Source organism: Bos grunniens, chromosome 1 (genome assembly GCF_055505025.1).
Source record: "Bos grunniens cultivar Pamir isolate PY7600 chromosome 1, Bosgru_T2T1.0, whole genome shotgun sequence".
Classification (NCBI taxonomy): Eukaryota; Metazoa; Chordata; class Mammalia; order Artiodactyla; family Bovidae; genus Bos; species Bos grunniens.
In genome coordinates this window covers 103,967,653-103,980,696 of record NC_141165.1, presented here as the reverse complement: position 1 = coordinate 103,980,696, position 13,044 = coordinate 103,967,653, and the positions used below count along the sequence as shown (strand labels likewise).

The window sequence follows — 13,044 nt, the reverse complement described above, 5'->3', positions numbered from 1 at the left end:
GCATGTACCACTATTACCAGGCTTTGGTACGTATTGTTTACACTTTTGAAACTTTCAGGCAAAAATTCATATGTTAGAGTCTTTACTAATACAGGCAAAAATTCATCAAAAATTTTTAATTGTGTTCTTTCTAAAGAGATGCTCTGAATATACCTTTCTTTTTCATTTAAAATAGGCATCTTCCTCTGGAAGAGCAGGCTACAGAGGAAACCAAGAAAAAGATAGACAAATCAACTGATCAACTGGTAAGAGAAAATTTAGTTAACTAATGTTGTGTAAGAATAGAATACTAAATCTAATCAGTTTAATTATCTGCTAAAAGTTTTCCTACCTATGTGGTCATCACTAAATCTTTTTTTCATAATTGATATTTGTGTCTCAAAGTTATTATAAACATCCATCCTCACTGTAAGTTAAAATTAGTAGATAAGTGAATTGACTTGCCCATAAACATCACAATAATCAGTTTTAAGATATATCTTATTTATCCTTTTAAGCAAAATTCAAACAAGATGAACACTATATACATAGCAAGAAAACATACACAAAGAATTTTATTTAGTAAGAAATTTCGTTGATGTGTTTCGGAAGTTAATTCTTTTTCCTGTTTTTATTTTTACTATCAGAACCTCCAGTTCTAAATGAATAACTTAATTATACACTAATACAAAGTGCTTGTTACCAGCAACAATAGACTTTATAGTAGATTAAAAGATACATTTGTGAATGCCATATGTATTTATATTTAGTGAAGCCTTGATGAGAGATGTTTGTTTGATAGATTCTTTTTAATGCAGTTTTTACTTTCGACATAGTTTTATACAATGAATGATGTCCACTTGTTAATAAAGTTTATAAAAGTTGTCTAGTAACTTAGAAAAATATATAAACATAACATAACTATAGTATTCACCTGCATAAGGTTATTGAAATAATGTTGCAGAGAAGATACAACATGTGCAAATATACATAGGGATGTACACTTGGTCTAGGGGGACTGGATCCAGAAAAGCCATTTCTAGATATAGATTTCAGAACACATGGGCAAAGGAGGTAGAAAGTTTAAGTTGACTTTGGCTTAGATGCTAAATCTATTTTGCAAAAATAGATTGAGTACCAACTATTTTGACAACTTTAAATTGTGTTTATAATAAGATTATTTAACAAACATGAAGCTTATAGTATTTCCTGTTGAAAACATTTTATTCATGCCATGATCTTACTTGTGTACCAATTTGATAATTAGTCTTAGATGATTCTGCAATGACTTTTGACTGCAGAATTGATCTTTACTTTGAAATACATGCACTGTTGACAATGATCATTCTTTGTAAAAGTTTGTTTGGTTATTTTTTAGAAGCTCTTTTTAATTAACATTTTGAAATATTTCAGACCTACCAATAAAATTGTAAGAATACAGTGAACACATACAGTCCTTACTGAGATTTAGCAAACTGTTAACATTTCCTACATTTTTGCATGTAAATATAATGAAGTGTACCATAAAATGCAAGATGTATTTGTTTGGTGTTGTAGGTGGTGAAGGAATCTCAATTTAAGACTCAAACCCAGAAGGGGAGAGGAGGAGGAGGAGGAGTCCTGCATTAGACCTTATTTTTTTCTGGGTAGTTCCAGGTCTATTAGAAACCTGGCAGTCAGAGTCACCCCATACCAGTGACTGTTTTGCCTTCTCAGTGACTCTACATGGCCTCTGCAGTAAAAATGTTTTTATATACATAGGTCAGTGGCTACATATTCATAATCCCAAAGTTTCAGCAGGGTGTAAGAACTGTGGTATCTTGTTAAGGTTTGAAGGAAGGCCATCATCCATCCGTTCCAGGACATTTATTCATTTCTGTTGCCCACTCGTTTCTCACAATTAATGTTAATAGAAAATTCAGCAAGACTTGACTATATAGCTATCAGTTAACCATTAATTACAGCTTTATTAAGTCTACAAGGATCAGTTCCTGAAGTCCCAAGATTATTACTATTTATTCAGCTCTGACTGAATTGAGGTTAGGTATAGATTATATTGTGCTAATTAATTATAATTTAAAGTATTACAACTGCATTCATTTTCAAATTGCTGTATGTAGTAGCTGAAGCATTAGTCACATAATGTAAAAAGCACTGTTGGAGATACTTTTCATATTATTTTGTAGAATAACCTATTTAATATTTTAAACTTAGCATTTTTTATGCCTTTAAATGGACCAATTCACTACATGCTGTGTATTTCTCAAGGGCAATCATTTTTTGAGGCTTAATTCACATTTAAGCCTAAAATCATTCATGTTTCCCATCCTGCCACAATAAAAAAAGATATAATTATTCCCATCTTTGAATCTGTGCTTTGTTTATAACTTATAAATGCATTTATAATGGGCTTCCGTAAATTAAACCTTCTAGAGTTTTGATCTTAAACTTCTGGCTGTGTTTTACATTCCTTGAGAACAGAGAGAATGTCTTATGGGGATTTTCTGTAGTCTGTCAAAGTGATCACATATAGCATGGAAAGGTACTTTAAAAAAAATATGTCAACTGGTTTTAATATTGGAGTAAATAAGATCATGAATAATGGTGTAAATTTTAAAAAATGTTGTCTAGGACAAACAGGAAAATGACACACCTACTGATCTTATCCCTGGTAACCTACTATTAGAAGTGAAGAAATTATTGAATGCAATTAACACTCTACCAAAAGGTGTGGTTCCTCACGTCAAGAAGTTCTTACAAGAAGATTTTTCCTTCCAAACTATGCAGGTAAGATAATAATTTGGTATTTGGGGCAGAAGTATAGCTCTCTATATATGACACACTGTGTTCCTTTACTGTCACACTACTGTCATACTCACACCACTTCTGACACTAAATATGTGGCTTTAGTCCCACACCAGTCAATTCTCCAGCATTCTCTGGGTGTCCTACAAGTCACTTCAGTTCTGACACTATCTACCTAGAGTTATCATCCAATCCCACAAGTTAAGAGCCCAGTCTAAGACTGCTCCCCTTCAGATGCCAATCACCTGTCCTCAATTTTCCCAGTACTTATGATTGGCTGGCTATCCATTGGCCAGTCAGTGAACACTTGTATACTCAGCTATGGTCCCTCTTGAGTGCAGTAGTTTGCTAGAACAGCTCACAAAACTAGGGGAAACACATTTACCAGTTAATTACATGATAAAGGATGTGATTTATAGAGGATACAGCTGAACAATCACATGAAGAGATACATAGGGCAAGGAAGGGTCTCAAGTTCAGGAACTTCTCTCCTTTTGGAGTTCGGGTTCACCATTCTCCTGGCATGTACAAACGGGAAGTTCTTCAAACCCCATAATCTTAGAATTTTTACAGGGACTTCATCATGTAGGTATGTTGATGTATTAATTATTAATTTATCTTCCAGCTTCCCTCTCCTCTTTAGGGGTATGGTGCTAAAAGTTCCAAATTTCTAATCATGGCTTGATCTTTCTGGTGCCCAAGTGTCCATCCAGGAGTCCACCAAGAGTTACCACTTTAGAACAAAAGACACTGTCTTCCCTGTCATCCAGGAAATTCCATGGGTTTTAGGAGCTATGTGCCTAGAACCAGAGTCAAAGACCAAATATTGGCAGGAACTGGGGACAGATCAATATTTGTATTTCTTATTACTTTACAATGACCCTTCCTCCCTCCCTCCCATCCATTCTCATTCTCTCTCTCCCTTTCCTCTTTCTGTCCTCTTCCTTCCCTTTCTTTCCTTCTTTCTTTCCTTCTTTCTTTACTATAACAGTGACACTAAGTTCTTGAAACTATCTTACACCTTATGAAGGGCTTTGGTTTCAGCTTAGACTTTTATTAATTAAATAAAATTGATGCTAGGCTTTCAAGAGTAATAGTAAGGATGTGGGTTAGTAGCTTATAAGCTATTACTAGCTTATAAGGTCTAGGGTTGAATTCTAATAATGGGCAACATACTGTTCTGGAAGAGGGAACTGCTTTCAGTTTTCCAAATTTGTAAAATGCTGATGGCTTTTTAAAAATATAAAATGTAAAGAAAATAATAAGACTTCTGGATTTTTAATGAGATAAATATTCTAGAGAATAGATTGTTGATTTGCATCTTATAGTTTTTCTAGATAATTTGTGAAGCTTTTGACACAAGATAGCCATTAGTTTGTAAATTAATGAAATTTCCCAAAGTTAAAGAAAATGATTATCTACTCTTCTTTGTGACAGTTAATTGGGGGAAGGAGACAACACCATAGGTGTCCTGAAAAGGCCACATTTATTTTTTCTGTGCAAGAATATATTATTAATTATTTCCATGAAACAAATTAATACTATTATGATTAAAAATTCAAAAAAGCTCTAAAAATATCCAAAGACTTTATGTACAATTATAACCTTAACTGAGGTAATATACCACAAATATGAATTCTGGATTGAAATTGATGGAATAATGCCACTTTTTCCCTCTCATCTTTTGAAAATCACCTAGAAACCACAATATGAAATAGAAATCAGTAGCCTTATTATATAAACAATAGCTAATTAGAAGGTAAGAATGAAAGAAAAGTACTACTGATGGCAACAAAAAAGATAAAGTACCCAGGAAAACACTTAAGAAGTACACAAGAAATAAATTGGTGTTTCTCAAAGTTTTTTCTAAGCCACTTCCATGAACCTGTTCTGACCCTGATACTAGTCTCAAAGAATGAAAATCTATGGGGGTAGGTCTGGGAATCTACATTGTAGCAGGTACCATGAAACACCTATTTTTTCACATTTAAGTTTTTTTTTTTTTTTTCTTCTTTTTTTTTTTTTTTAAATTTTATTTTATTTTTAAACTTTACATAATTGTATTAGTTTTGCCAAATATCAAAATGAATCCGCCACAGGCATACATGTGTTCCCCATCCTGAACCCTCCTCCCTCCTCCCTCCCCACATCATCCCTCCGGGTCGTCCCAGTGCTCCAGCCCCAAGCATCCAGTATCGCGCATTGAACCTGGACTGGCAACTCGTTTCTTGCATGATATTCTACATGTTTCAATGTCACTCTCCCAAATCTTCCCACCCTCTCCCTCTCCCACAGAGTCCATAAGACTGTTCTATACATCAGTGTCTCTTTTGCTGTCTCGTACACCAGGTTATTGTTACCATCTTTCTAAATTCCATATATATGCGTTAGTATACTGTATTGGTGTTTTTCCTTCTGGCTTACTTCACTCTGTATAATAGGCTCCAGTTTCATCCACCTCATTAGGACTGATTCAAATGTATTCTTTTTAATGGCTGAGTAATACTCCATTGTGTATATGTACCACAGCTTTCTTATCCATTCATCTGCTGATGGGCATCTAGGATGCTTCCATGTCCTGGCTATTATAAACAGTGCTGCGATGAACATTGGGGTACACGTGTCTCTTTCCCTTCTGGTTTCCTCAGTGTGTATGCCCAGCAGTGGGATTGCTGGATCGTAAGGCAGTTCCATTTCCAGTTTTTTAAGGAATCTCCACACTGTTCTCCATAGTGGCTGTACTAGTTTGCATTCCCACCAACAGTGTAAGAGAATTCCCTTTTCTCCACACCCTCTCCAGCACTTATTATTTGTAGACTTTTGGATCGCAGCCATTCTGACTGGTGTGAAATGGTATCTCATAGTGGTTTTGATTTGCATTTCTCTGATAATGAGTGATGTTGAGCATCTTTTCATGTGTTTGTTAGCCATCTGTATGTCTTCTTTGGAGAAATGTCTATTTAGTTCTTTGGCCCATTTTTTGATTGGGTCATTTATTTTTCTGGAGTTGAGCTGTAGGAGTTGCTTGTATATTTTTGAGATTAGTTGTTTGTCAGTTGCTTCATTTGCTATTATTTTCTCCCATTCTGAAGGCTGTCTTTTCACCTTGCTAATAGTTTCCTTTGATGTGCAGAAGCTTTTAAGGTTAATTAGGTCCCATTTGTTTATTTTTGCTTTTATTTCCAATATTCTGAGAGGTGGGTCATAGAGGATCCTCCTGTGATGTATGTCGGAGAGTGTTTTGCCTATGTTCTCCTCTAGGAGTTTTATAGTTTCTGGTCTTACGTTTAGATCTTTAATCCATTTTGAGTTTATTTTTGTGTATGGTGTTAGAAAGTGGTCTAGTTTCATTCTTTTACACGTGGTTGACCAGATTTCCCAGCACCACTTGTTAAAGAGATTGTCTTTAATCCATTGTATATTCTTGCCTCCTTTGTCGAAGATAAGGTGTCCATATGTGCATGGATTTATCTCTGGGCTTTCTATTTTATTCCATTGATCTATATATCTGTCTTTGTGCCAGTGCCATACTGTCTTGATAACTGTGGCTTTGTAGTAGAGCCTGAAGTCAGGTAGGTTGATTCCTCCAGTTCCATTCTTCTTTCTCAAGATCGCTTTGGCTATTTGAGGTTTTTTGTATTTCCATACAAATTGTGAAATTATTTGTTCTAGCTCTGTGAAGAATACTGTTGGTAGCTTGATAGGGATTGCATTGAATCTATAAATTGCTTTGGGTAGTATACTCATTTTCACTATATTGATTCTTCCAATCCACGAACATGGTATATTTCTCCATCTATTAGTGTTTAGAAATAAATACTATATTAAAACAATATGTAAACATTTCTAAGACTTTATTAAAAAGTAAGGTATGAAGACCTGAATGGGAAGCAATAGATATAGGAAGACACAGTGTGATAGAGATGCCAATTTTCCTGAAATTAAAATTTACAAATATCACAAAATTCCAAGAAAAATAACAAGAGGGTTTTCTATTTATTAAAAGCTAATTCTAAAGTTCAAATCAGAAATTAAAGGAAGAATAGCCAAGAAAATTATGAAAGCATTGTAGAAACAAAGGGCTGGGAGTTTGCCCACTTTGATGTTAAAACTTACCGTGAAGCTCTAATAACTAAAAGATTGTGTTACTTGCTCTTGACTCTACAGACAAGTCTGGAAAATAGAAGAGAAATTCCAGAAGTAGACCCAAATATATTCAGGAATTTTATGTATAAGATAATAGGAATTGATAATACTAAAGGGGAAATGAACCGATCAGCAGTCCCAGAGGGAGATTTTAACACAGCTGTCTTAATAAGTGATAGAACATGAACACGAAGCTAGTAGAACTGTAGCAAACGTAGTCTAATTTATTTGGTCTAATTCATTTATATATGTGTAACATTGAACCCAACAGTGACAAAAAATATATTCTTTTTAAATACACATAGAATATTTACAAAAATTGACCGTGTGCTAGTTCATAAAGCAAGTCTCATCAAATTTCAAAGAATCAAAACATGCAGAGCATGTTCTCTAACATTTGTACAGTTGATTTAGAAATTAGTTACAGATATACAAACTAGAAAATCATTGTTCCTAAATTAAGATATATACCTCTAATCTAGTTAATCTAGGGGTCAAGTAAGTTAGCACATTGGACATTAGATACATTTTAGAACTAAAATATATGAAAAACATGTATCATAATTTGTGTTGTTAGATAAAAGCTGTGCTGCAAGGATTATTTGTAGCTTGAAATGCATATAGTAGAAAAAGAAGTAAGGTTGAATACCAGTCATCTAAACAAAATTCAAGAGTTTAAAGAAAGAACAGCAAATTAAAAGCAGAGTTTAAAAAAAGAATAAAGATAGCCAAATCTAATGAAATAGAATAAAACAAATGCCTGGTAAGAATGTTAAGAAAAAAGGCAAAAATAACCAAACTCATAAATAAATGAACATGAAAGCTTCAATACAAATTCCATAGTCATCTACTTTGTCTGAAGGGGATTAAGAGATACAGACTTACAGCTGTAAGATAAATAAGTCAAGGGGATATAATATACACCTAAGGAATATAGTCAATAATATTATAACAAGTTTGTATAATGATGAATGGTAACTGGTGGTATTGCAGTCGTCATTTTATGAGGATGTCATAAGAAAAATGTCAAATCACCATGTTTCACCTGAAATATGTTTATTATAAGTCAATACAGAATTTTGGTACTTACAATGGCTGCCTGGGTTGGTTTCAGGCAACCTTCTTTTGAGAATAACTAGAAAAACAAGGCAGAATCTTTCTTAGTAATGATTATTTGTGCTTTTCTTACAGATCACTTAATTCAGCTAGGGATTGAGATGATTCCAAGGTTCACTTCTGTTCTATAAATTGTCTGTTTGTGGCTTACCCTTTGTAGCAGATACTGTTGGTGCCCTGCCCATACTCCTTGGTCCCTTGAATCATTTCAGTATGCTCTGGACAGTTTCTAATTTTCAGTATCTACATCTCTATGCTTCAGGCTTTTTTTTTTTTTTTTTTCTGAAACTGTATGCATGCATGCTTAGTCACTCAGTTGTGTCCAACTCTTTGCAACCCCGTGGACTGTAGCCCAGCAGTCTTCTCTGTCTATGGGATTTTCCAGGAAGAATACTGTGAGCAGGTTGCCATTTCCTAGGATCTACCCACCCAGGGATTGAACCCACATCTCCTGAGTCTTGTGCATTGGCAAAAATATTCTTTACCACTGTGCCACCTGGAACTGCAGAAAGCTATAATTCTCACAGAATTTTAGAGATCTCAAGGAATTAGTACTCTCCCTGACCTCAGAAAGCACACCATCAATAAGCCTTGGGAATTACTATATAAAAAATCCCAGTTCTCTCTCTCCTTAAGTTGAATAACACTGAGGTTGAATTTTTCAATGGTTTCTGTTGTATTAACCCTAGTGAGCCACTGTGGTAACTAGCTTAATAACACACCTGTTAATTTAAAGCCTGCTTTCTCTTCCCTGATTCCCTTCTTCACTCCACTACCATTGTTCTCTGCACCTGTCAAATAAAGTACTTGCATTCATATCTTTGTGTTAGGGTCTGCTTCCAATTGGAACCAAAACAGACACTTTTACTCTAAGGGTAAATTTCTTCAGGATTCTAACCAAAAGAATAAGGTGTTTACCAGGGACCCTGTTCCTTGGTAGGTCATACACTCCCAATTTCCCTCCCAGCTCCACAACTTTGTTGAAAGCTTTGCCTAGCATTTCAACCTCTCAGCCACAACTGAATACAGCAGTTGCATTAAGAAAAAAAAGTGGCTGCAAAATCAGTCTCTTGTCTCTGGGCCTTCCTTCTCTCTTGCATGTTGGCCCCATAGATTTTAATGCCTTGGTAGTCCATTGCTTTCAAAATTAAAAAAAAAAATTGTACTTTATTCAGCTTTTTAAAGTTCTGATTGAGAGGATTGCTCTGAAACTACCTAAACTGTTTGGCAAAGGTAAAGCTTCAGTGTTATATTTTATATACCTTCTCAGATTCAAGAGATATTCTTGAGTATATGAGTTAGATGAGTCTGAAATTCAGATGATAGTTCTGAGCTCAAAATATAAATTTGGAAAATGTCAATGTGTAGACACTATTTAAAAAGATGATGCTGTATTACTTTATCTAGGGATGTGTTTTGATAGAGAAAATTGAATGTTATGGAGACTGAAGTAAAGTATGTAGTTAACCTAGGAGAAGAACTGGAGAATATTGGAAACTGGAAACTGAGTTAAAGTATAGATTAAATTTCCGAATGTAATTTAAGCCAAGCACTTTGGGGTACAAGGCATTGGGGAATGGACACAGAGATAAGACATAGGTCTTCCTTTATTTCATCCATGTAAGTAACAAACTATGGTACATAATTTATATATTAACTTGGTTTCAATTAGATGACAGCATAAGATGATTTGCCCTGGTGTTGGTATTTTTAAAGCCAGCCTTCCTGCTTACTAGAGTTTTAGGGCTGGAAAGAAGTTTTTAGCTATGTTAGAGAATAGAAGGTATCAGAAGGAAGTGGGATTATGACTTTTCCTCTGAAGTAGGAGTGGACGTTACCAATTCTTTTGCAAAGTTGGTATTTTAGTATTTTGAGGAAGTAGTTATAAAGATTTGTCAAATCCTTAAAAACAAACAAATATAAGAACAGTTTTGTCTAGGTTGTGTGGATTTTTTTAAGGCCTCTTTATTCTTTAGATTTTCTATGATTAGCATATATTATTTGTTTAATAAAAATAAATGTTGATATTTGTTGTAACTTAAGGAAATTTTTGACCAAATTATTTTTCACAGAGAGAAGTTGCAGCCAATAGCCAGAATGGGGAGGAAATTGTTCCTGCTTTGACCTTACGTTTCTTAATAACACGACTAGAAGCAGCACTTAAGAACATTCAAGCTACTAATTATACTGTAAGTGTTTTCTTTTGGAAGTTTGAAATAGTGGATTTGACAACATTTTTCAGTGAGAGAGCATCCAGTATATGCTTATTTTAAGGTGTAGGCCAATTTGTATTTTCCTTACTTACCTCTAGAAATACATATAAATTGATTTCTTGCATTTGTCTTGTACTTTCTCATGACCTCATCTCTTTAATGAGCCTATTCTAGTTTCCTTTCCTACCATAAAATTGTTCATCTTAAATAGAGAACTTTGAACTAGTATAAATGGGCTTTCCCAGTCAGACATGAGTTATGAACTTCAAGAACTACTTCTTCCTTTCCTCCTGATTAATAGACATCTCTTCTTTTTACTGATATTTCTTTAATTGAAGTGTGTTAATTTCTGTTGTACAGCAAAATGATTTGGTTATATATACTTTTTTAATATTTTTCCCATTATGATTTATCTCAGGATGTTGAATACAGTTCCTTTTACTATACAATAGGACCTTTTGTTTATCCTTTCTATACATAATTCTACTGATATTTCTGTATTTGTAAAAATTGGAACTTCTATTATCTGTGTAATCATGTGAGATACAATTGACAAGACATACATTTGAGGTCAAATGATACTTTAGAAATAGAGAAAAATCTGAGGAAACATAAACATTGCTTCAAAAATAAGAACCAATAGAACAGGACATAAAAGGAAAAGGCAGTTCTTTGAATAATTGGGTCAGTAAAGTAAGCTAAGTTTTGCATACGTGTAGAAGATGGATTAGAGTTATCTTCAAGCAAGGACTACCCAGACATCAAACAAAGTAGCCGAAGACACCACTCCCATATTATAATGGTGTACACAGAGATGGAAAAATGATCTTTTTTTTAGGACTTTCAGGATAGGTTCTAAGAGATGATATATACTGCTGCTGCTGCTAAGTTGCTTCAGTCATGTCCGACTGTGTGCGATCCCATAGACAGCAGCCCACCAGGCTCCCTTGTCCCTGGGATTCTCCAGGCAAGAACACTGGAGTGGGTTGCCATTTCCTTCTCCAATGCATGAAAGTGAAAAGTGAAGGTGAAGTCGCTCAGTTGTGTCCAACTCTAGCGACCCCATGGATTGCAGCCTACCAGGCTCCTCTGTCCATGGGATTTCCAGGCAAGAGTATTGGAGTGGGGTACCATTGCCTTCTGCGATCCTCTGTCTAAAATGTAACAAAATTCTGGACTCACAGAAGAAACTTCCTGATGTTCAGCATAAGTTGCTTCTTTGGCACGAACAGTCTAAGTACAGTGAGCCACCCCTGTTGGAGAACAATGGTAACACTCTTGAAATCCAGATTTCCAGACACCAGCCAAGGGTCAGACTTGAAAGCAGGTGTTTCAAAGGATAGCATTCTCAGGCCAGATATGATAAGGTTTTTTATGTACAGGTGTGTATTGGTTTCTGCCATTTTGTCACAAGTGTATATGTTTATAACCACTGCTGCAATCATGATAAAAGAACTGTATCATCACCATGAAAATCTTTTGCTGCCCCTTTACAGTCACATATACCTTTTACCATCTTCACTCTTCCTAATGCCCAATCTATATTCTCCATCTCTAATTTGGCATAGGCTGTTTTTAAATAAGGGCTTTCCAGATGGCACTAGTGGTAAAGAACCTGCCTGCCAATGGTGGAGACAAAAGATGCAGGTTTGAGCTCTGGGTCGGGAAGGTCCTCTGAAGGAGGACATGAAGGAAATAGTTGTGTTTCAATTTTTCATTAAATAAGTGATAAACTTTGTTTATGACAAAGTTTGGTTCATAACGGAGAAGGCAATGGCACCCCACTCCAGTATTATAACAAAAGCACCCATGAACAGTAAAAGACTTTGTTAAGAGATCCTTGTGCTTTTTAAGCTGGATGGTAGATACTTGGGTATTTGTTATTATCTAAAGTGTTTCTAGAGGCTTCCCTCGTGGCTCAGATGGTAGAAAACCTGCCTGTAATGCAGGAGGAATGGGTTCAATCCCTGGGTCAGGAAGATCCCTTAGAGAAGGAAATGGCAACTCATTCTAGTATTCTTGCCTGGAGAATCCATGGACAGAGGAGCCTGGTGGGCTACAATCCAGGGGTTGCAAAAAGCTGGACACAACTGAGCCATTAACATAACAACAACAACAACAACAACAGAGTGTTCTTCACCTAAAATACAATGAGAAAAATGGAGAATTAGAATTTTTTGAAAAGTTTTAGTATAATAAATATTGATGGCATTTGCTTTTATTTTCTTTGCTCAAACTCTAATGTTTTATTTTGAGATTATTAACTGTCTTTCTTCTGGGTCTAATTATTAAATACATCTAAAATGAATTCTGTCATGATTATTAGATGATTGACAATAAAATGATAATTTAGCTCCTTTTAATAGTTATTAAATAGGCCAAGGGTATTTAATTAGCTTTCTATACTGAGAAGTAGCATAGTCTAAATAATCAACTAAGGTATATTTTATCTTTTTAGGCACATCAGATTAATATTGGTTATTACCTGACATTACTGTTTATGTATGGAGTAGCACTCACTGAAAGAGGAAAGAAAGAGGTATGTAGTATGTGTTATTTGTCCATTACAAATAAATCTTTTCACATACTTTAACTTCATTTTAGAAAGTTAAAATCTTGCTTTTTAAAAAAATTCTCTAAAAACTGAAACCATTCCATGACTTTTCTGTCATGTTTTTAAGATACAGAGTAATTGTGCCAGAGACTATTTTGTGAAACTAAAAATATTGATAAGATAAACTTAATGTAAGCGTATAGCCTTGAGATAACTACCATTTGTATAAAA

The 13,044-nt window shown here is 34.8% G+C and overlaps 1 protein-coding gene across 35 annotated transcripts in view; it reads left to right on the top strand.

The window, feature by feature from the left end:
- The window catches only part of DZIP3 (DAZ interacting zinc finger protein 3), a 133,756-nt gene that overhangs the window by 18,738 nt on the left and 101,974 nt on the right, over positions 1 to 13,044 (top strand). For all 35 annotated transcript variants that reach the window (XM_086407454.1, XM_086407570.1, XM_086407446.1 and 32 more), the window contains 4 exons: positions 176 to 245; positions 2,611 to 2,766; positions 10,119 to 10,235; positions 12,718 to 12,798. In XM_086407454.1, coding sequence (XP_086263580.1) covers positions 176 to 245; positions 2,611 to 2,766; positions 10,119 to 10,235; positions 12,718 to 12,798 — 424 coding nt within the window. The remainder of the gene's footprint in view (positions 1 to 175; positions 246 to 2,610; positions 2,767 to 10,118; positions 10,236 to 12,717; positions 12,799 to 13,044) is intronic.